This window comes from Medicago sativa, chromosome 4 (assembly GCF_051527215.1).
Source record: "Medicago sativa cultivar Bolivia chromosome 4, Bolivia_mono, whole genome shotgun sequence".
NCBI lineage: Eukaryota > Viridiplantae > Streptophyta > Magnoliopsida > Fabales > Fabaceae > Medicago > Medicago sativa.
Window position 1 is genome coordinate 66,829,323 of NC_140752.1, and position 23,187 is coordinate 66,852,509.

A 23,187-nucleotide genomic window follows, 5' to 3' on the forward strand; every position below is an offset into this window, starting at 1 on the left:
TAATTTACCCCGACCTGAACTAAAACCAAAGCAGAATTTCAACATTTAACTATGTGATAATTAAAGCAAGGACACACAAACCTAAGATAATAAATTTCAGCAAGTTCATATAGTGTGTACCTTTAAATGGGAAGCAGCGGGATCAGCAGCATAAAATATTGCAGGAATGCTCCAATGCCTTACAATTTTGTGGCTTAAATCTGATCAGTAGCATAAGATATACCACAGGTGCTGCACAAAACATAGTTACATTAATGACAGTAATATTAATTCTAATCATTGTAAATGAAGCTTAATTCTATGTCATGGCTTACAGTTTTGTGAAATTATGCTCAGACACGGTGTGATTTATGTTTGAAGTTTGTATGTGAATGCCTTATGTTTATGCCTGGGTCAAACGAAAAACTTGCATATATTAACATAAAGAATATGCTTTTTAAGGTTCGAATATTGGTTGGAAGATGTACACACATTTGGTGTCCGACTTACCTTGTTTGTACTTTATGTTTGATTCATGTGCAAGCCTGTTATGAGCTTTCTGATCCAAATAACTTGGTTCACAGCAGCAGCAGAGCAGCTACATATTCTGCCTCTGCTGTTGATTGAGCGATAACATTCAAATTGGGATGAAGTTTCAAGGGAGATTGAAGACTTGGAGGCATTTTGGTTGAATCAAGAAGAAGATTCAAGGTTCCATTTTGTGGAAAACAAAATGATTCAAGCCTCCATGACAAACAGTAACATGTGAAGAGCCGAAAAGCTCGCAAATTTGGGGTTCGGCAAAAAAAGAAATTATACCTTCTGTATTACATTAGGACTCTTTTGATCAAAATGTTTCAATTCGGTCATTGTTATCAAATGCACATGAAAAAAACACCTAAATGAGGGGGGGGACTATTTGGAGCAAGCAAAAGCAAAGGTTGTTTGTTGTAATAATAAGCAGGAAATAGTAGTATTGATATAATAGATTAGATTCAAACCAAACAGTGTTTGTTTTCTCAATCTTAGGAACAAACAGTAAAAGACTATGGCTGAGAGATGCTCTTTCACCTTACAAGAGATAAGATGGCAATAAAAATTAAAAGATAAACTAAGATAACAATAACAGTAATAATAATTGTTGAAAAAGTCGCAGCAACTACTTGTTCGTTCATACTAATAATACTAGTTTTGAAACTCAAAGTCTAAACCCTAAACTAAAATGTACTAGATACTAATTATTAGTACAATATATGGTACTCCCTCCGTTTCAAAATGAGTGTCGCTTTAGCCAAAAAAATTTGTTTCAAAATGAATGTCACTTTCGGTTTCTAATGCAATAATAACTTTTTCTTTTCAATTGTACCCTCCAATTAATACTCTGCACACTACTTCCAAAGTATTACTTTTAAAACTAACCAATAGTTACTAAGGATAATTTGGTAAAATAATCATTCTCTTTCTTTTAATCATTGCATTTCTTAATATGTGTGTAAACACCTAAAACGACACTCATTTTGAAACGGAGGGAGTAATAAACTAAACTAGGTTTAACTTGAGTCTTCTTTTTCTTGATCTTCTTGTTCCCCAAATGAAGTTTGATAATTCCAAATTTTGGACGCTTCACAGGCGTCTTAGCCGCAACATCAGTAGAGGTGGAACACTTAACCAAAGGACGATGAGAATGAGAATCAGCAGAACTGAGCTCCAACACAGCAGCAACCTTGGAGACAGATAAATCATCCGCCACCTCAATCTCAGGAGAAGTTACAACAGCAGGTTGAGATGTGGTAATTGATTTCTTCGGATTTGACATAGTCCGCTTCACAACAGTCTGATTGTGTCACTACAAATGTGCCTGCATGGTCTCCTCTTAGACGCAGAAATTAGCCCCTACAAGTTGTATTTCTTAAATAGTGCCGCATTCATGTTGCATTTGTTATAGCCTTAGCTTGGAGGATCCCAAGGAACCGTGACAGCAGCAGCAGTTTGCTGCTGAACCTGCTCTGGCGCTACTGCATTAGTTGTCTGAACAGAATTTACATGCAGCCAAGACTGCGTAATGGTTCTCGCTCACAGTCTATTCTGTAGTTTCTTGCACACGTTGCCACAACTTCCTATTCCTCATCTTCTAAATTCTCCATGAGATAGCTGCAAACAATCTCAGCTGGTCCAATAATAATTCAACCAGAACTCTGCATAAAAATTCACGGAACTAAGTCTGCTGCCAGCATGAGATAGTTGCAGTGATAACAACTTAAACCGCATTTTCAGCAATGTTATATTCGACAAGCAATTAACTCACATTAACTGCATCAAGTACACCAAGAACAGAATATGATAAAAAGCATACCAGAATTGTTCAATCTGCTATTCTAAATAGAGTCTGAGGATAAAAACAGATGCATATAGTTTTCAGCATTTTCACTAATGTCAATTTTTTTCACCATAAGATGGCAAAAATAAATTAACATTGTATTAGCTATGCATCTGAGTTTGCAGCATTTCTTTCCTCAAAGCTTCTGCCATTTCCTCATTCCCTTGTCTAACATACCCATCAATAAAAACTTCATATATTTCCGAATTTGGTTGAAACCCTTTTCCTACCATCTCTGCCTGAAGCTTCAATGCTTCATCCATCCTCCCCTCAAAACAAAACCCCTTAATCAAGGCCTCATAACTCTTCTCCATTGGAACCAAATCAAACTTACCAACTCCACTCCTAAGAAACCCCATAGCTTCCTCAACCATACCCTTATCACAAAGTAACCTAACCACCATATCAAGCGTCGACGCATCAGGCCTGAAATCCTTCCTAAACATATCCTTATAAACAAGAACAGCTGATTCAACATCCTCAATACCACAATACCCCTTAACAAGATGCTCATAAGTTGAAACAGTTGCATCAATACCAACCAATCCCATTTCTCTAAAAAATTCCTCAGCTCTTCCAACATCACCAATCTTACAAAACCCACCAATTATAGTATTGTAACTAACCACATCAGCCTCAATTTCCTTCTTCCTCATTTCTTCCCACAGCTTCTCACAATCTTCCATTCTCCCTTCATCACAAAACACAGCAATCAATACACTATAACTATAAGCATTAGGATCACAATCCATTTCACCCATTTCATTCCAAATTTCCTCAACTTTCTCAACCAACCCATTTTGATAACAACATAACATCAATGTATTAAAACTATGCACATTAGGTTTAACAACTCTAAAACCTCTAAACCCATAACCCCTTTTCGAAATTTCATCCTTTTCCTCATCCAACTGAAAAAACTCACGATAAATCTCATACCCAACATCCACCCCAAATTTTCTACAAACCTTAGAAATCAAATTATTCAATGTAGCAACTTTAGGACTAATCCCACGAGATAACAACATTCTACTAATCTCAATTGAAGATTCAATTTTTCTAGACTCCAAACACACTTCGATCAATAAATCAAACACAAACGGAGCAGACCCACAATCACGATAAGAATTAACAAGAATCTCGAATAACTTCAAAGGCGTGGAAGATGAATCGTCGTTGATAAGGGCGGTTTTGATGGTGTTGTAAGCGTGTGAGTGGAGACGGGCACGTGCGAGGATGTGGATGATGGTGGAGTACGAGGAGAGGTTGTGGTGACAGAGGGATTTGGATTGTGTCCATTGATAGAAGTGAAGAGCAAGGTGGGGTTTGTTTTTGAGGTGGAGTGTGATTTGGGAGAAATCGGTGGAGGGGAGGGTGTTTGGGTAGAGAGTGTGGAGTGTGTTCCAACGGGATTTGGAACGGCGGTTTGTGAGGATGGAGACAGCGGTGGTTATGAGAGTTTCTTGTTCAGATGAAGAAGTGGAGAAAAAGAGGGTTACGGGTATTTGTTTTGGATTTGGTTTTAGAGGTTGGTGTAGGAGTTTGGCTACTTGAACTTGAATTGTCATTTGGGTAATTGAAGAGCGGTTTTTTTGTTTATGAATGAATTGAGAATTTTTTTTTTTTTTTTGTGGGAATAAAGTTGGACGAAGTCTTAATTAGGGTTTCTAAAGGTTGGATTGACCATATAACCAATCCATTTCAAAATGTAACTTAATTTGATGCAGTGAGTTTGGACTTCAAATATCCATTCCCCAGTTACATCCACATCCATATACCATTATCCTTAATTTTGAGTGGCTTGAACAGGTGATGGTGGACCTTTAGCAGTCTCTATTGAAGCAGACCCCATAGCTTTGAAGGTCTCCAGTGCTTCTTCTTTACTGATTTCTCTCCTAAAAACCACAAAAAAACTCACTTCAATGAATTCACAAAAACTTAATCACAATAGCACATATCACTCTAAAACTTAATCACAAACATGATCACAGCAAAACAGTTCATCAAATCCAAGACAAATTCAAATGTAAGAGGTAGCAGCAACAGTCCTTGATATATTAAGGAGAACTGCAGTCTAATATGGCTGATGTGGCGACAATTAAAGTCGCAATGTTGTCTCATGAACATTAAAAACCTTACATCGCGACCACAATCATCGCCACAGCACCCCATTTTAAAAACCTTGGGTAGCATAACATGAATTATGACAGTTTCACATAATCAAAACAAAGTAACCTTATACATACAAAACAAAAAAAAGACTTAATCCACATGCACCAACATGTAAAAAAGTTTTACACATGCATCAAATCATATCTCAGTATTAAGCTACTTTATTATATTAATTTCTAACCTATCTCTACAATTATCTGTCCGGTTAGAAGCGGATGCGTGTAAAACTTTTATATATTTACTTGATGAATTATACAAACAAATAAAAGTCGAAGTGCTTGCTATAGATAAAAACATAGAGACAACAATGAATCTTCAAACTTCATAAATAAACTATTAACTAAAGACATTCATTGCATCAATGACAGAGAGTTAGTTCAACAAACATAACTATTCTTGATTGGGGGGAACTGAGATTCGACATAGGCAAAAATATTTAACTATAATACTCTTTTCCCTAAATCTAAATGTTTAACGAGTATAACAACTGTTCAAATACAATTAAGTGTAGATAAATTTTGAGAATAAATGTAAAAGTAGAGAAATTTGATGGCATAAGCTTGTTATCTAGATTTAACATTGTGTTTGCTTATTGAGACATTTCCTCAAACACTTTGTGAGTGTTCACATTCACAATCAAAAAACAAATTCAACCCCAATTACATTGTTTATGAATTTGAAACCTCGGTTTGCTTATTGAGACAAATATGAAGCTGTAAAATAAGAGTTCACCTTACAGGTGAGGGAGAAGGCGAGAGGAGTTTTGTTGTTGTCAAAGACAGTTTGAGAATTTTTCTTGTGTCTGAGAAGAGAGAGTAGAAATTGGTGGTGACTGGTTTTAATTATTTTTGTTTGTTTGTTTTAAAGCCCTTAAGTACAACAAATGGGGAGGGGAAATTAAATTTTTAAATATTTTTAATTTTCAAACATCATTTTTTAAACCTTGTAATATAAAAATGGTTAAGAAAATTGTACTTCTTTTTTCTTTTTCTTGGTCGAAAGAAAATTGTACTTCTAAATGCTGATTTAGCGAGTTAATGTCTATTATCCCAACATATCAATCCCTTTATGAATAGTGGGGATTATTTTGATTAGAAAATACATAATCGATGAATATTTTGAAATTTCGATACATTGAAAATTATTGTAGGTACTCGTTACACATTCAGGTATCAAAATGATTATTACTCTAATTTAAAATGGTTAAATATGTTTGAAGTCCCTACAAATACGCGACTTTTCAACATTGATCTCTATCTAAATTTTATGTATATTTTTACTCCACAACGTTTTCGCCGTTATCAAGATTGGTCCTATTATCAATTTGGTGGCGTCTATGACGCTTCTTCAATTTGTCTAATAAGCATGAGAATTTGACAGTAGAGACCAGTCTTTGTAATAAAGAAAGCGTTGGGGATTAATAATATGATAAAATTTAAATAAGGACTAATATTTTTTTAATAAATAAGGACCAACGTTAAAAGGTTATATATTTGCAGGGACCTCAACATATTTAACCCTAATTAAAATAACTTTTTTCTTCTCTCTTCCATTAAAACCCCTTTAGTCTATTGAACCAAACCGACTCTTGTAGACATCTACTAATTAGTCATGGACTTTTTACGGGTGTCAACCAAAATAAAAAGTAAAACGGGTTTAATCTATACTATATATAAAGAAAACTACCCCTTTCAGCACACTTTTGGGTTGAAATTTTCTTTCCAAAAATACCCTTAATTTTAAATACAAATAGCCAATTATAAAATAACACGTGAATTAATAATCAATGTCACTAATTGTCACCGTTAACTTTCTTTACCACCGTTAACAACAGATCAAACTCAAAAAAAGTTTAAAAATTATATTTGCATTCTTAATGTCTCTTCTCATGAATTCAAATTGATCCAGAATTCATCATAGTACCCTCTGATCACATCGCATCACCTCTAAAAATTTAGAAAGTTCAAAGGCTCAAGAACTTGATTAATACTTCTGAAGCACGATTGAATGGAATATCTTTAAGGTCCACTTCATGAATTGAATGTCTTTCTGTTTTATCCTTCGGGCAATTTACTTTCTGCCAACATTACAATTCAAGCTTTGTTTTTACTTTTTTTTTGTTAGAAGAATGAATGAATCAGAATTTGAGAAAGTCAAAGTTGAACAATAATCACTTATGAAACAAAATAATCCAAAGTTTATATTTTTTCCTGCTTTATTTCTCACGAGTCTATGAGTTTTTTTAATTTTTTTTAAACAAAAATAATAGCCGATGAGGATTGGACTATAAATCTTCTAAAAAAAAATTAGTAACAAACGTGAGCAAAACATATTGTTAAATATTGGACTTTAAATCCTATAAAAAAAAGATTAGTAACAACCTTGAGCAAAAAATAATGTTAAAGATTAGACTTTAAATCCTCTAATAAAAGATTAGTAACAAACATGAGCAAAAAAAAAGGGTTACGAAAAAAACTAAGCAAAAAATAATGTTAAAAATTGGACTTTAAATCCTCTGATAAAAATATTAGTAACAAACGTGACCAAAATATTATGATTTAAAATCTTTTAGAAAAAGATTTTTTAGCACTATATTAAAAATATTAATAAGTAGAGTTCTCACAGTTCATAGTTCGTTCCCGCATTGTTTAGTGTTTCTCAACCTCGCTCTGCCCTCTGCATCAAAATTCAGAATTAACCTGTAAGTTTTTTTTTTTATGATAGTGTGTTTTTTTTTTATCTATAAGCACACCTTTGGGTTGGACTTTTCTTTCCAAAAATACCCTTAATTTTAAATACAAATAGTCAATTATAAAATAATACGTGGATTAGTAATCCATGTCACTAATATTCACCGTTAACCCTCTTTTACCTCTGTTAACCAAAGATCAAACTCACAAAAAAACTAGCACAAAACAACAACTCATGTTACTTTTTTATCAGCCACTTTTATGTTGTACATCTGTGTTGTTCCCCTCAATACAACCGACAAAGATTGCCAAGTATTTTCATATCCCTTCCACAAAAAACAGTATTCCATATTATTTTATTGATATAAATTACTAATCCTTAGTTTTTGATCAATTGTAACAAACGTGAGTAAAAAATAATGGAAAAGATTGGACTTTAAATCCTCTAAAAAAAAAAGATTAGTAACAAACGTGAGCAAAAAATAATAATTTAAATCCTCTAAACAAAATTAGTAACGAACGTGAGCAAAAAATATTGTTAAAGATTGGACTTTAAATCCTCTAAAAAAAAGATTAGTAACAAACGTGAGCAAAAAATAATAATTTAAATCCTCAAAAAAAAATTAGTAACAAACGTGAGCAAAAAATATTGTTAAAGATTGGACTTTAAATCCTCTAAAAAAAGATTAGTAATAGATGTGAAGCAAAAAATATTATTGAAGATTGGACTATAAATTCTCTAAAAAAAAGATTAGTAACAAACGTGAGCAAAAAATAATGTTAAAGATTGGACTTTAAATCATCTAAAACAAGATTAGTAACAAACGTGAGAAAAAAATAATGTTAAAGATTGAACTTTAAATACTCTAAAAAATATATCAGTAACAAACGTGAGCAAAATATAATGTTAAAGATTGAACTTTAAATCCTCTAAAAAAATATAGTAACAAATGTGAGCAAAAATTAATGTTAAAGGGCAGACCAATCCCAATGTCGGAATCTATCTTCCACGGCATGTTTTCAGTCATGGTCAATTATATGTAGCTTTATCGAGAAGAGTTTCTCAAAATTCAACAAAAGTTCTCATTAATGAAGGGAAAATAGAAGGAGAAGAAGAAGATGGAGATTTTACGAAAAATATAGTTTTTAAAGATATTCTTTTATCGCAATCATAACAATGTTTCTTTTACATAAAATGTCATTTATACATTTATATTACTATTATAATAAACAATAAAAGATCGTTATTTTTTCTTTATTTTATATGCAGACAAACTAAAATATGTTGAGTTCATAAATAATTGTTATATAACTTGACAATATTTTGTTTATAAATCAATATATCAATAATTTTCATTAATATTTAAAAATTTAAAAAATTTAATCAAAATTATACAAAAATATTTAAAAATTTAAAAAATTTATTCAAAATTATACAAACAAACATAATAAAATAATCACATGCGTTAGCGCAATAGAAAGAGCGGACAGACGGGCACGATAGTGCCCGTCTTTCCGCTAGTATCCAGATAAAATTGTTTGATTTATAATAATCAGATTTGGATTTAGTCATGGATAAATCGTTAAATCGGTTAAAATGAGCAATCCTAGTCTTAATACAAAAAAAAAAAAAAAAAAAGTTGGATGAAGTCTAAGGTAGAAGAACATTATAGGTGGTTCACCTAACATCATTGTTTTGACCCTTGGATCAATCAATACATACATTCATACCATTAAAAATTAAGAATTGAGTACACAAAACTTTTCTTGAACGCATCTAATTTGGTAGTTACTTGAAATTTTAATGATTTTATATCTCAAAAAACTACTAGTAATGCCCTTTTTTAATTCTGTTGTGATAGTCTTGGAAGGCACCTTTCAAGTACTTATGTTTGATTAAAACACCATCCTTTATTTCAAATGTGAATTTTCGAAGATCATCCTAAATACTCTGTTTAGTTAGCTAACTCAAAACTGCCTTCAAATTTTGCATGGAACAAACCAAACAATTGAACTCAATTGGTTAATGAGTTTCATAAAATGACAAATTGTTCAGAAGAATTTGAGTTCAATTCTGATTAAAATAATTTTTTGTTAGACTTTACTCAATTCAAAAGATTTCTGGATTAACATGGCTTTTTTCCCTTAAGAGCCGAAGGTTAACACCAATTTTCTTTTTCTTCATAAAACAAGTACTATACAAAACAAATATCAGTATACCTCATAAAGAAAAAACAGATACAAAACTTTCACTTTAATCATGTCTTGCGAGTAAAATTGCTGGAGCAGATGGATATAATGAATGCAGAAAGTTTCAAAGCAACAAAACAAATGAACGAAAATTGGTCTAAACATTAGAGAAAGAGGATAAAAATAATTTGTCGTCATTACATTGTTCAACTGGGTACTTAAATCTTCTTATTACATTTATTCTTTTGAGTCGTATAATTTAGAAAAGGTGTAGTATAGGTTCTTCACAATCAATTATTTCAGCCACTGTGAAACATCTATCATCTGGCGACACCTTGCTGACACGTTTGATACCTTCATATGAATTTGTATGATGGTAATTGCTTTGCTACCAAAAATCCCATGACCTCAAAAGGTCCAACTTGTCATGTACTATAAATATTAAAGAGTATATAGTATCTAATATCTATCCAAAAATGAAGAATCAATTCTTCCAACTTCATCATGAGAGTCATTGGCATATTCTTTGTTGGTGAAGATACAAATGTATAAAGACCTTAAATCAAGCTAGGACTAAAAGATTAAAAGATACAATACAGAACTACTAATTATGAAATGGACTTTAATCACATAGGGACGTTAAGTGCATGGGAATCTCTGTATCTTCAGAGTTTTTTATTCTTTGCGTCATTTGAAAACACCCTCTCATCAAATCAAATACCGAATTTATCTGCATGTACCACATAATTTAGACACTTCAATATTGTCAAATACTTCAATTCATTTCAACGGTTTCCATTTAACATGCCAATGCAACACAAACAAATTAAACAAATAGAGAAGAAACAGAACAATGAAATACAATGAGATGTCACATTTCAGTCACCCACAACACAAACTAAGATTCCACTCAGATGCGACGATTGCAAGTAAGTAGGCATAGGTTCACATTTGTTAACAAGTAGTTAAATTATTTAAAAAAAAAAAAAACAATTACACCTTCTCATGAGGGGTACAAATTAATTTCAAATAAAGGCATCGTTACTGTTCTCCGAAAAATGGCATCTTTACGGTTCAACATCAATTGACACAACTTTTCACACAAACGTATTGATTGATAATCAACAATCAAGTTCTTAATTCTCTAACTTATAAAACTATTAAATGTATCCATCATATAACCACTTTCACACATAAGAAAGGCAACCCTGCAGAAGCAAACTTCTATCAAATATATTCTGCAATCGAAATAAACCACCAAACAATATGCTTGCAGAACTTCCTCAAGACGTTTTATTCTTTATAATCACATTGGTTGCTACATCTTCATTGAAAGATCTTCTCAATTTGAGTCAAACATGCAAAATTTTGAAGAAGTATTGTCTGAATGCAGAAATTGTACGTGGTTGTGCATTGGAGATATCACTAACCAGAAACATGTACAAAGTCGATGGAAATAGGGATTCTTTTTACCAATTGTTAGAATCTAGTGGAAATCCAGAGTATTGTTTTCGAATGGGTATCTTAAATATTTTCTATCAAATTCCAAACTATGATTGTGCTAAAGACTTTCTAGAAATTGCCTTACAACAAGGTCACGATGGAGCAAAGTATACGCTAGCGATGCTAAACATCTTTTCTGGTAATGTTGAGAATCATGACATGGGAAGAACATCATTAACTGAGTTGTGGTTCCAAAAGAAACTCTACAAATGCAGACATATGATTCGAGAGGCTATAATTTCTGATGGATACTGGATACAAAGAAAATCGTGGCCAAATAATTTGGTATACTCAAAGGTATGTGTTGATCAATTTGAAGCATGCAAAGAACCACAACTAAAGAAAGGTCTTTGGTGGGCATTTTCAGATGAAGACTACGAATTCGACACTTGCATTAATTGTCGTCTTGACTTGGAAGTAGATTGGTTCCTGGAACAAGTGAAGTACAACCCTCCTCAACAACCATAATTGGCTGGATAAGTAGTCATGAATTTTTTAATTTTGCCATAGATTATTTTATGTTTGTTACGTGCGTACTAATATTCTGTTTTGTATAATTTTATCTACAATGTATCTTTGCAAGCATGTTAAGGTTAAAACTGCTACCAAGTCTATTTTCTGTTTTAATTAAAAATGTTGTTATGTATTTCCAACCCAATTATGTTGATCCTTTTTTTTTATTATATATATAATATACATGTGTATACAACCTTCTTTTTTTGTAAATCAAACAAAACATAACAACCAAATAACTTAGCTATCAAGCCAAAAATAGTTACAAACAACCATATGAATCCCAATAATTGCACAAAGCAAAGCAAACTGACATCCAAACAACCTAATCACCAACCTAGACAAATGTCAGACATCATACTTAATAAAACTGATTTCACGGCTAAAACAATGAGACTAGATTCTAATCACCAACCAATTTTCTATTTCATTTACAAGTTGAAAACTTGTACAGAAGTTATAGCAGTCAATGTATTTGGATACAAGTAAAAGTAATTGTTCATATTCTCCTATCAAATCCTTATGAAAGAGAGAGAAGAAAAACACTTGTCATATTGTGGTTGGCCAATGTCACAAAACATTGGCACCACAATGTCACACAAGTATTGTCCGTATTTCTCGTATAAAAAAACATTGATCTCTATTTAAATTTAATATATTTTTAATCCACGATGTTTTCGCCTTTATCTAGATTAGTCCCTACTGTCAAATTTGTGCCATCTATGTGGTTTATTTGGTTTGTCCAGTCAGCATGAATTTGCCAATAGAGACCAATCTTGATATATTTTTACGGACTTCAACATATTTACCCCTAATTAAAATAACTCTTTTCTCCTTTCCTCCATTAAAATCTCTTTTATATGTTGAACCAAACCGGCTCTTATACACATCCAGTAATTAGTCATGGATATTTTATGGGTGTCGAACCAAAATAAAAAGTAAAACGCGTTTAGTATCCAAATAAAATTGTCTGATTTTTAATAACCAGATTTGGATCTAGTAATGGATAAATCGCTAAACCGGTTAAAATGAACAAACCTAGTCTTAATACACAAAAAAAATATTAGATGAGGTCTAAGGTATAAGAACATTATAAGTATCCCTCAAAAAAAAGAACATTATAAGTGGTTCACCTGACATCATTGCTTTGACACTTGGATCAATCAATACATACATCCATACCATTAAAAATTAAGAATTGAGTACACGAAACTTCTCTTGAACGCAATAGAAAACTAAATTACCCCATAAGAGATGTATCATTCACAATAGAGAAAAAAATGAATCTAAAAAAAAAGCATATCAAACACAGATGCATCCTTCACAACTATAGCTGAAAATTAATTTCATAGAGTGAAGGTGACGTGGAGGAAAATCAGAAGCATAATTCAACAAATCACATTTAAACCATATTCATAAAGGAAATCATGAACAAAAATCAGTATGATAAATCAAGAAAATACATCTAAAATAGAACTAACCTGGTTGTGTGTGGCTCGCAAAATGAACGCAAGTAATGTTTTGCTAACGAACGGAACAGAACGAAAGGAATGGTTCAAGAACTGCAAGTGAGACAACATCCATTCAATCAAAATCCAAATCAATAATCAAATATAACATACAGTCGATTTACAAATTAAGGTAGCCACATTATTTAGCTTTTTCTTAAGTTAGTGATGTGCCAAAGATATATTTTGAAACAAATAATAAGAGTAATTAAGCAAAATAATTTATTATGCTTCTAAGCCAAACCCCCAGATCCTACATGATTAAGTGGGAATAAAGGTGGCAACACTGCACATGAAACAATAATTGAATGTGTCATCTTCAATATAGTTTTTTCTTAAAAATTTTCACTTTTACCCTTTAACATGCAGCCTCTAACATATTGGTAAATTAAAAGCCAAAGTAAAAGTGCTATGAAGGGAAGCACAAAACACAGCTGATCAAATAATCTTTTTACTTCAGATATATATATTTTTTTGAGAGGCTTTTTACTTCAGATATGTTGATAAGGTAAAGTCTAAATACTTTTTACATTCTACTACATTATTTATGCAGATATTCTGATATAACCAACTACTCTATTGTGCAGGTTTGAGTAGTTATTATTACTTACCAGTTTTGTCAAATAGTGGCTTGAGTAGTGTTATATAGAGAAGTAGAATTTGAACAAAACACTATTATTCTACGTTACACGAGTACAAAGTGTTATCAAATAGCAGCTATAGTACTCTAGCGTATCCGAATTTGAACAAACCACTACTTTCCATGATCCGTGATTCAATTGACAATACTGCTACTTACTATCATTAATGTACATGTAACTAGGATATGCGTATAAACAAGAAAAAACTTATGAAACTTATGAAATTTATGAAATGTCCATTTGTTCTGAGTTTTTGCTTACTATTTGTTTACATGCTCTGTAATGTCCATTAGCTTATGCAATACAAATGTATTATGGAAAAACCAATAAATGCATAAAATAGGACAGCAACAGAGCATGTAAACAAGTAGTAAGCAAAAACTAACATCCTAGTTCAGTGACCTATTCAAGTATCCAAAAAGATAGTCTACATACATAGTCCTACATACTCCTCTATTGTCCATTTTTCAAGAACTTTGTTATTATTCATCTGTCATTTTCAAAATTAAGATTCAAGGTTTGATAACTACTTTCTTCGTTTTTTTAATCAAAAATCCAATGAAAAATCCTTATGAACAAGAGAATTGCAGAACTCATTCAAAAATAAAAATCTAATCTAAAATTAAACCTCGTATCATTGAATTAAGCTGGTGCATAAACATTTTGCTTCATCAACCTAGAACAAAATTGTATATCACTGATCTTATGAAAAAATTGGTATTTCCTTATAAATTGTGCAGACCACTACTTCTTTTGGAGACCTGGACTTACAAATGAATGACCCTAAATTCGGTTTAAACGAGTTTACTTGGCTATTATAAGACTATCAGTAACCACATTGTAAACCGCTCTATATGTAAAACGGTAAAACTTTGTAAGCAGTTGAGATTCAAACAAATTGTGTAATTATCAATGTTCATAGACAGAATGGTCTTTTTTATGGTTTTTCTCCTTCACCTGATAATCCTAGTTGATGTAAACACATAATGCTTTAATCATAATATGATAGTTTTAAAATATTTCAATGTAAATCCAATCTTCAACAAAATCAAAATTTATATAATCCCAGTCTTCAACAACACTCATTCAAAATCCAAAATTGAAAATCAAAATTAATAACAAACAGAAGGAAGGGTTTGGATTCACTGTTTCAGAGCAACTTCACTTATTCACTTTTGGATTCAGAAATGTGGGTGAGTTCACTGTAACCCCCACAAATCCCAAATCAGATTACAATAAAATATAAAAAAATAATAAATAAATAAATAAATAAATTCTGAGATTGAGAGAGATTACCGTGAGTTTTGAGAGAAGGAAAGATTTGAGAGAATGATTAGTTCATATGATTTGTGCATTTTGGAGTTGATAAGCTGTGTGGGTTCTGACCTGAGTTTGTAGGAATTTTTTTTGGGGAATGTTTTAGCATGAGAGGAGGGAAAGCCAGAACCTGAAACAATTGGGTGAATAATACATGGTTTGTTCTCTCTTCTCTCCTTCTCAAACCCTGGCTGTCAACCCTTTCTTCTTCTTCTCGTCAGAGGGGTGATTTAGGGTCAATTTTGACCCAAAAATCACCCATCCGAGTTGTTTTTCCTTGATAAGTGATTTCACATATTTTTTGTTTTCAGTCATTTGTTTTTGTGATTTCGTCGTCTCTGAACGACTTTGTTTGTTTTGATTTCCCGTCTTTGTGCGGTGTGTTTTTGATTTCCGTCTTAGTGCGGTGTTTATTTGATTCAGTTGAAAGATTAGCTTTGAGCAAGTGCAGGTCCGATCAATGGCAATGACTTTGGCGTCTTCAACGTTGCAGATCCGGAGACATGAGTATTCTGGAGACTTGAATATAGTCATATTAGTCATATTTATAGGGATAAATACTTTGCCGTTTTATGCTATTAACATGGATGCTATGAGTTTGTTCACAAATTCATCCTTTTTGTTTTCAGCGAATTTGGATTTGTATTGTATCGATGTACTCTATCAATTTGAATGTCATTTACTTTTGTAAAAAAAAAAATACATGGTTTGTTGTTTCAAAAAAATAAAAATAAAATACATGGTTCGTTTCTTACATAAAAGTGATTTTGACATTACGGACATGTTTGTTTTAGATTTTAAGAAAATTGATTTTTCTTTATATTTTTAAAAATTGATTTTTTGGAAATTCATTCAAAAATAGTAGAAATTATAACAAAATGATGAAATACTTAAAATTACATTTTAAGATAAATTATTAAAACAAATTTTTCATTTGAAGCTTTCTTTGAAAATTTCTTTGTTAAAAAAATTATGATAAAAACATATTACACTACAAAAATCTATTTTAAAAAAAAGCTATAACAAACGGGCCCTAAATAATTTAGAGATTATTTTGTAGAGATTTTATGAAAAATCATAATCTATTTTGCGTTTGTTTATCGTAGTAAAAATCACTATTTTTTTAAAAATAATTTAGTTTGTTTAGATACAACTATATAAAAGCTAGTTTTTGTTTTTTCAAAAAAAAAAGCTAGTTTTTGTTACAATCAATCTTTTGACCTTTATTTTCTCTCATTTAAAAAAATCTAATTTTTGAAAAACTAATCTTAACATATTCTCATTTGAAGTTGTTTTTTAGATTTTTTTTTAAACTGTAGCAAACGGATGTGTCATACCCCAAATTTTGACCACTTTGCTCTGTTTTTACCTATTTTTGTCTGTATTTTAAAACGGCTCAATTTCTCTTCTTTTCGCTTTAACGAGTTAAAACCTTTCTCAGTCGTTGTTTAATCATTCAAAGTCTGTGATCTTGCAAGTAAAATTTTGTCCAGTTGAAATTGCTTTATTTGTCTTTTCAGGCATTTTAAATTTTTACGCGTGCTTTTAAAATATTTAAAGTTTTTTATTCATTTCTTTTTATAAGTAAACCTTTTTAGGTAATTTCCTTTTTATCCGCATGATTAAACCGTTTAAAAAAGTTTTGTTCGTGTTTTAAAACACCGCAAGTTTTAGTCATCTCAGTCGAGATTTCGACAGCTTTAAATTTTATTACTTTTTTTTTATTATTACTTTTATCTTATTTTACAACTCTATTTTCTTTTATTTCATTTTTATGTCATTTTTATTTTTTTATCAACAATTTGTTTTGTCTTAAGTCCACTTGTTACATTGTTATTGGCCCAAAAAGCATCCAAAGCATTTTCTTTCTCTCCAAGTTTCATTAAAGGCAGTCTTGTCTTTTGTCCATTCATTCCATTTAACCTAGTTGGTCCCTATATATAGACCCCCAATCATTGGTGAAAGGGGGTTGCACTGAAAACTAGAGAAAACACATTTCATTTGCGGCAGCTCCACAGAAACAGATCAAAAGCATTTTTCTTTCAACTTTCTCAAGAACAATCTGTCAGATTCAAAGGTTCTCAAGAACATCAATTCCTTTCTCACAATCCTTCACAATATCACAACAAAAACCCAGAAAATCACATGAACATTCATGAAACCATGAAGAACACATGAACTTGTAGCTTTTTCCAGAAACAACTCAAACATCACAAATTCAAAATCCAACACTATTTTCTTCTATCTATCACAAAAACAATCCGAATTTCATACCAGCAATCATCAAACCCACCTCACAAGGTATCAAAGAGTACAGATCGGCGCTGTGTTTGAAACACATCAACTGCAACAGCAGCAAATCGCAACTGTTCATGAACCGAACGGATCGGAGCAATTACGAGTTCAGATCGGAGTTTTTTTTGATAGATCGAGTATTTTCTCAAGTTTTTCCGTTCAACGTTTTTTCTCCAACTAAATAGAGGTAAATCCAAACACTCGATCTATCTGTTTCTGTTGAAAATCCCGTACCAGGCTCCAAATCGTTTTTCAAAAGAAAAGAGAGGAGTAAAAAAGAAATGTTTAAAAAATGGCTTCAACTCTAAAATCATTCTAAACCTATGTTTTAAAAAACGATTTGGAGTTAATACTGGATTCGGGTTCATTACTTCGCATGTTTTTGCTTACGTTGTTGCTCATTTTCGTGTTGAACTCGTTTTTTTACCTGTGTTACCGTTATCAAATACGAATCTGTGATGCTTTCCGTTTAGTTATTGATGACCAATTTTGATCACTGAAATCTGTTGTTTGAAAGGTGTTTGTTGAAAGTTTTTGTTCGTTGTGTTTTACGTATAAGAAGAAGAAGATTTAGTTGAATTTGTTTGTGTATTGTGTTGTTGTTATGAGAAGGGTTAATTGTTTTGAGAGGTAAAGGAGTAATAGGTAGCAGCCGCTGGTTTAGAGAAAAAGGGGCCGCCGTTCATGTAAGAAAATTTAGGGTTGAAAATGAGTTCTCTAACTCACCCAAACCCTCTTATATATTATACCCATGACCCGTTTTCAATTCACCCGCTCCAGCTGCAACCCAGCTGCTGAACCCAGCCCACGTTTTTGCTTTTAAGCCTGTTATTGTGCTGTGTTTCTCAATCTTTTTACTTGTTATACCCCCATACATGTTTAGTGCGCCCCTGTTTCATTTTAAAAAAGCTTTCTTCGTATTTTACATCCGTAATTGCATACTTTACTTTGTTTTTTTGCATGTTAATCTCATTTTCGGCCTCACATATCCTTTAATCAATATCCTAATTGCATATCATGTTTAATCATTTTTTTACATTATGGTTTCGGTTTTGTTCGTACTTCTTCATCTTCTTGTTATAACTTAATCATGCATTTGTTTTATCATTTGATTGCATACTAAAATTAACATTTAAGGTTACGTACAGTTGCTTACAACTTAATGGATGATTTAGTCATTCCATGCGTTTTTATTTCTCCTCATGACATACATTTCTTGGGCCTTCCAATAATTAACCTTTTATCTCATGCATGTTCCTATTTCTTTTAGTTCATATAGGCTTTTGAAGGAACTAATATCATGCACTGTAATATTATTAGTTTAGTACATGAAGCCATACAAACTTTTAAACAAAAGTCACTCATGCATTTTAAACTCATTTTTGGACTTCGTCCCAAGCATTTTAAATACTTTAATCTCCATGACTTTTACTTTGCTTTAATGTTTCAAAACATTATTTCATGCATTTTAAACTTTTTTTACTCTATAATATCTTGTGTTGATTTGGCTTTAATATTCCAATTTCTACTTCATGCATTTCTTTAACATTTCGACATCTTGCTTTCTCTTTGATAATCCATGCAATGCTTTAAGTTTCTTGTCATCTTATTATGCTTGCTTTACTTCTAGCATCATCTCACGCATTTTATTCTTGCAATTTATCTTAAATTCCATGATATTTTAGTATGTATAACTAGGAAACAAATGTATATTCTTACCATTGGTTTGTAGCTTGGCAAAGAGGCCATAGAATGTACCTAGGAATTTTTGTAATAATGTAGGTAACACAAGCACCGACACTTGCACCGACACTATCACTTTACCTATCGCTTTTATCTCGCTTTATTTTTCATGTCACTACGCTCGCTTTCCGTTAGTTTTAGAAAAACCTTTTTTTATCTCAAAAATCAAATAAGCAAAAGTCAAATTGTTTTCTTAATAAACCTTGGATCCAAATCCAAGTGGTTTTCCCTTTGTTTTCTTAATCAAATTCCTAAATGAGCTTTAATTAAACTTAGACTAATTTTCTCAAATAAAAATGAAACAACCTCACTTCTATTTTATTCTTCTATCCCTTGAGGTCTCGCAACCCTTCTCAAAATCATTTTCAAAATCAAATTAAAATCAACCTAACCTACAAAAATGTTTTTATAAGAGTGAACTACGGTGGTTTTGATCCCTTTTAAAGGGTACGTAGGCAGAGGCTTTATTCCTTTCAAATCAATCAAATAAAAATAACCAAAACTCCTACTTCTTCTCCCTCCATTCTTTCACTCATACTTTAATCAATAATTTTTTCAAATAAAATAAAGTTAGAAAGAGGTTCTCACGGAGTACCGCGAACGACGCGGGTGCCTAACACCTTCCCGAATCGTAACCAACCCCCGGATCCAAAAAGGGTTTTTCAATCTCATTTTTCCCTTCCCAAGAATAAAATCGAGCAAGTCCGGTAGATTGAAGGTTCAAGTCCGATCAATGGCTTGACACCCGAAAATCTTGGTCTACAAAAATGGCGACTTCACTGGGGATCCTACGCGGGTTAAGCCCACCTTTCTTCCTTTTAACTTGTGCTTTTTACCTTGTAAATACGTGTTTACTTGTTTTTAACGTGAGTGGTGAGACAAGTCCAAGACCCAGACTTGAGAGAAACGTCAGGATAGGACGGTGGTATAATCATAGTGTCCTGCCAAGAGTGAATTTTGGTTGTGGCACATGTGATAACCCCACTCAACTTAGGGATCTTAGAGATATACTATGTTGACATGAGTATTCGTGTTCGACATGTTTATTTTTGAGTGACCGCTAAAAGTTGAGAACCTTTAGTTACCTTTAACCCCACTTGGCCTTTTTAGGACGTAGTGCGGTGGCTAATCTTGAGTCAATCTTGATTTAGTTGATACGCGATACTACACTCAGACGAGACTTTCTTACGGACGATATTGGAACGAGAGTAATTTCGTAAACCGATAAAATTCGTAAGTGGTTGAAAACTCTGGGAACTTGGTAGAACCCTTGTTGCTTGTGCAAATGGAAACTATAGCCCTTACCAAATGGCGTTGTGTCCCTTAAGCTCCAGCATGTATACCTTAAACCTCATCATGTATTCAATGTTCTTAGCATCATCACGCATTCATGCATTCATCCATAAACATTTTTTCCCATCCATAAAACTATTAAAGAATTTAGCCAAGTTTTTTGTAAACATCGAAGGAATGGACCTTTGTAAGAATGAATACCAAGCAATACAACTTCAAAAATCTTACCGAAGCTTTTGCTTTTGTTAAGAACTCCTTCCTTGGGTTCGTTCTTACCTTTTGAAAAGGAAATCTATTGCAATATCTTTACAAATCTTCAAATGCAACCATGTTCATATGCCATGTTTATAAATTACCTTGATAAATCCTTCGATAACAAAAATATTGTACATTTTTGCATAAACATATCATGCATCATTTTTGCATTCATAGTTTCTAGTCTGTGTCTTATCATGTGCCTTTCTCTACAAAAGGTTTATCCATCAGTAAAGTGGTCCGATGTCTTCATCCAAGTTCGGCTCGCACATGCAAACACTCATGCAAACACAAAAGATTGATCAGCTTGAGCAAGAGGTCCATGAGCTTTGTGGAGAGGTAACAACACTTCGGTTTGAGGTGGAGAAGTTAACTAGCCTAGTATATTCGTTGATGGATGCAAAGGATCCACTGCTTGTTCAGCAAAGGTCTCAACCATTATGTCAGCCAAGGAGCATGAAACGACCTCGACAACAAGTTCCTCAACAGCCTCAACCGCTTACTACTCAGAATTAGGCTCCTCAGCCGTTTACTTCCCAGAACTGGGCTCCTCAGCAACTTATTCTTCAAAATCAGGCTTGGAAAACATCACAGTTTGACCCAATTCCTATCAAATATGCAACTTTGCTTCCCATCTTGCTTAAGAAGGAACTTGTTCAAACCAGGCCACTTCATTGGGTGCCGAATCCGCTGCCATCTTAGTATTGCCCTGATCTCAAATGTGATTTCCATCAAGGGGCACCAGGTCATGACACTGAGCAGTGTTACTCTTTGAAGGAAGAAGTTCGGAAGTTGATTGAAAATAACACCGAGTTCTTCGAAGACCCGGATATAAAGGTGCTACTTCAGCAACAACATCTGGCTCCTCACTCTGTTGCCGCTGTTAGGCCCATCAATACTGTTCAAAATCCGGGTTATCAGCCCCAATTTCAACAAAGTCAATAACAGTATTCGATTCCTCACTCTGTTGCTGCTATTAAGCCCATCACCAATACTGTTCAAAATCCGGTTTATCATCCTCAGTTTCAGCAATATCAACAACAGACTTCAAGGAAATAGATCGATCCCATTCCCATGAAATATGCAGAGTTGCTTCCAAAGTTGCTTGAAATGAATTTGGTCTATACCAAGGCACCTCTTCCGGTGCCATCAAAATTGTCAGCCCGGTACAGGCCTGACCTCTTTTGTGCTTTCCATCAAGGGGCACCAGGTCATGATATTGAGCACTGTTGTGCGTTGTAGAAGATAGTTCAGAAGTTGATCCAGAAAAATCTCATATCTTTTGAAGAGTTTGAATTGGAATATGCAAGTTAATCCGCTATCGGATCTTGGAACCTGATGTTGATGCATTGAATGTTTAGCTGCAATTGGGTCTTTGCTGATGTTTCTTTCTACTACTCATCTGTTTAATTAATATGTTTGTTTGTTGCTTTATGTTTTTCAAAAAAAAAATCCTTTCGTCCTACCCGAGATGAAAGTGAACTTGTTTAGGGCTTTTTGCTTTATGTATTTTCATCATTAATTAAAAAGTCGCTTTGATCCCGACTTTGTTTTTATTGTGCCTTTTCTGGAAAAATGGTAATACAAAAAAACCAAAAATTATTTTTCTTTAAATCATTTTCACATATCTGCGTAATCATAATGTTTATATCAATAATCAAATCATGCATTAATAAACCCGTTGAACACTTTAGCCCGGTACTCTCTCTCGACTTTGAGTTCTCTGTGTCTGAGGCTGAAAAAGGGATCATGAAGAAGTTTCCAATAAGATTTATCGCCTACTGGGGCATCTTGGCCATTGAAGCTACAAATATCAAGAAAGATTGTTCTGAAGAGGACTTTCATAGGCAAAGACTGGCACGAGACGTTTCCATCTGCCTCGCAAGAATATTGTACTTCAAGTGCACACTTTAGCAGGGGCAGCCCCCCCACCATCCCTCAGTATGCAGTATAAAGGCAGTTCCCCCACATGGAGGTCAAAGTCCCGTCAACGGAGGCTCCAATGAAAACAAAGCTTGATAGAATTCAAAAGTGTTATCATCGTGCGCCACATACAGTTATATCAAATAGCCGACAAAGAAGGCTCGTCCCCATGAATATCAAGAAGGTGGCTTTGTGCTCAAAAAAAAAATATGTTACCTGATTCCAGGAGCAAAGGAATGCCTAATCACAAAAGCATGGTGACAAACTTGTATGTCCTGTGAATGCCAATGCAGTCAAGAAATACTTTGTTAAAACGAAAAGCTTGATAAGTCGCAAACCTAAAAAAGCGGCTTAGGCAAAAAAGAGCGTCTCGATGGACTGAAAACCCGAAAGGGCGGTCCATGCAAAAGTTAGAGACATGCAAAAAAAGGAAAATGTGTTTATCCTGATAGGTTGAAACCCGCAAGGGCGACCTATGCAAAAGTTAAGGATTATGACAAAGTAACTGCATCTGGTCAGACATGACTCACTTGGAGCACTTCAGCCAACAAAAGACCGCCAACTCATGGCGATGTAACTGCATCTGATCAGGTATGATTCACTTGGGGAATTTCAGCTGTCAAAAGACCTCCGGTTTATGGCAAGGTAACTACATCAATTCAGATATGATTCATCTGGGGCATTTTCAACTGTCAAAAGACCTTCGACACGAAGCATCTGCAAAATCAAAGACTCGGAACAGTGGAATTCAAAGTTGTTAGGGAGCATAGCGGTTATTGTGTTCAATG

General features: G+C 33.2%; 2 protein-coding genes and 1 long non-coding RNA gene across 7 annotated transcripts in view; 1 reads left to right on the plus strand and 2 right to left on the minus strand.

Moving 5' to 3' along the window:
• Positions 1 to 923: 923 nt before the first annotated feature.
• LOC146930949 (pentatricopeptide repeat-containing protein At2g15980-like) lies at positions 924 to 14,925 on the minus strand. 4 transcript variants are annotated; one of them, XM_085702437.1, is made up of 3 exons: positions 14,870 to 14,925; positions 12,906 to 12,986; positions 924 to 4,251 (listed from the first exon to the last, which is right to left on the minus strand). In XM_085702437.1, exon 3 carries the CDS (start codon positions 3,922 to 3,924, stop codon positions 2,458 to 2,460), a length of 1,467 nt encoding a protein of 488 aa, XP_085558563.1. In that variant the 5' UTR covers positions 3,925 to 4,251; positions 12,906 to 12,986; positions 14,870 to 14,925; the 3' UTR covers positions 924 to 2,457. The 4 variants fall into 4 exon arrangements, 3 of the variants coding, with proteins under 3 accessions (XP_085558563.1, XP_085558564.1, XP_085558565.1); XR_015006544.1 differs by lacking the exons at positions 12,906 to 12,986; positions 14,870 to 14,925 and adding an exon at positions 5,261 to 5,372 and having other exon boundaries at positions 969 to 2,174; positions 2,333 to 4,251; XM_085702438.1 differs by lacking the exons at positions 12,906 to 12,986; positions 14,870 to 14,925 and adding an exon at positions 5,261 to 5,372.
• LOC146930950 (pentatricopeptide repeat-containing protein At2g15980-like) overlaps positions 9,573 to 23,187 on the minus strand; it is a 66,250-nt gene continuing 52,635 nt past the window's right edge. The window contains exons 1-3 of one of the 2 annotated variants that reach the window (XR_015006543.1): positions 14,870 to 15,009; positions 12,906 to 12,986; positions 9,573 to 10,138 (exon numbers count right to left, since the gene is read on the minus strand). The gene's annotated coding sequence lies outside the window, so the exon portion shown is untranslated. Of the gene's footprint in view, positions 10,139 to 12,905; positions 12,987 to 14,869; positions 15,010 to 23,187 lie in introns of those variants that run through there. The other variant, XR_015006542.1, reaches the window with a different exon arrangement.
• Positions 16,856 to 22,032, plus strand: LOC146930951 (uncharacterized). Its single transcript, XR_015006546.1, has 2 exons — positions 16,856 to 17,372; positions 20,695 to 22,032. It is a non-coding gene; the product is annotated as an uncharacterized LOC146930951 (long non-coding RNA).

Bases quoted from the DNA above. Each gene is read 5' to 3' on its own strand.
- LOC146930949 (XM_085702437.1), bottom strand. From the start codon at position 3,924: ATGACAATTCAAGTTCAAGTAGCCAAACTCCTACACCAACCTCTAAAA.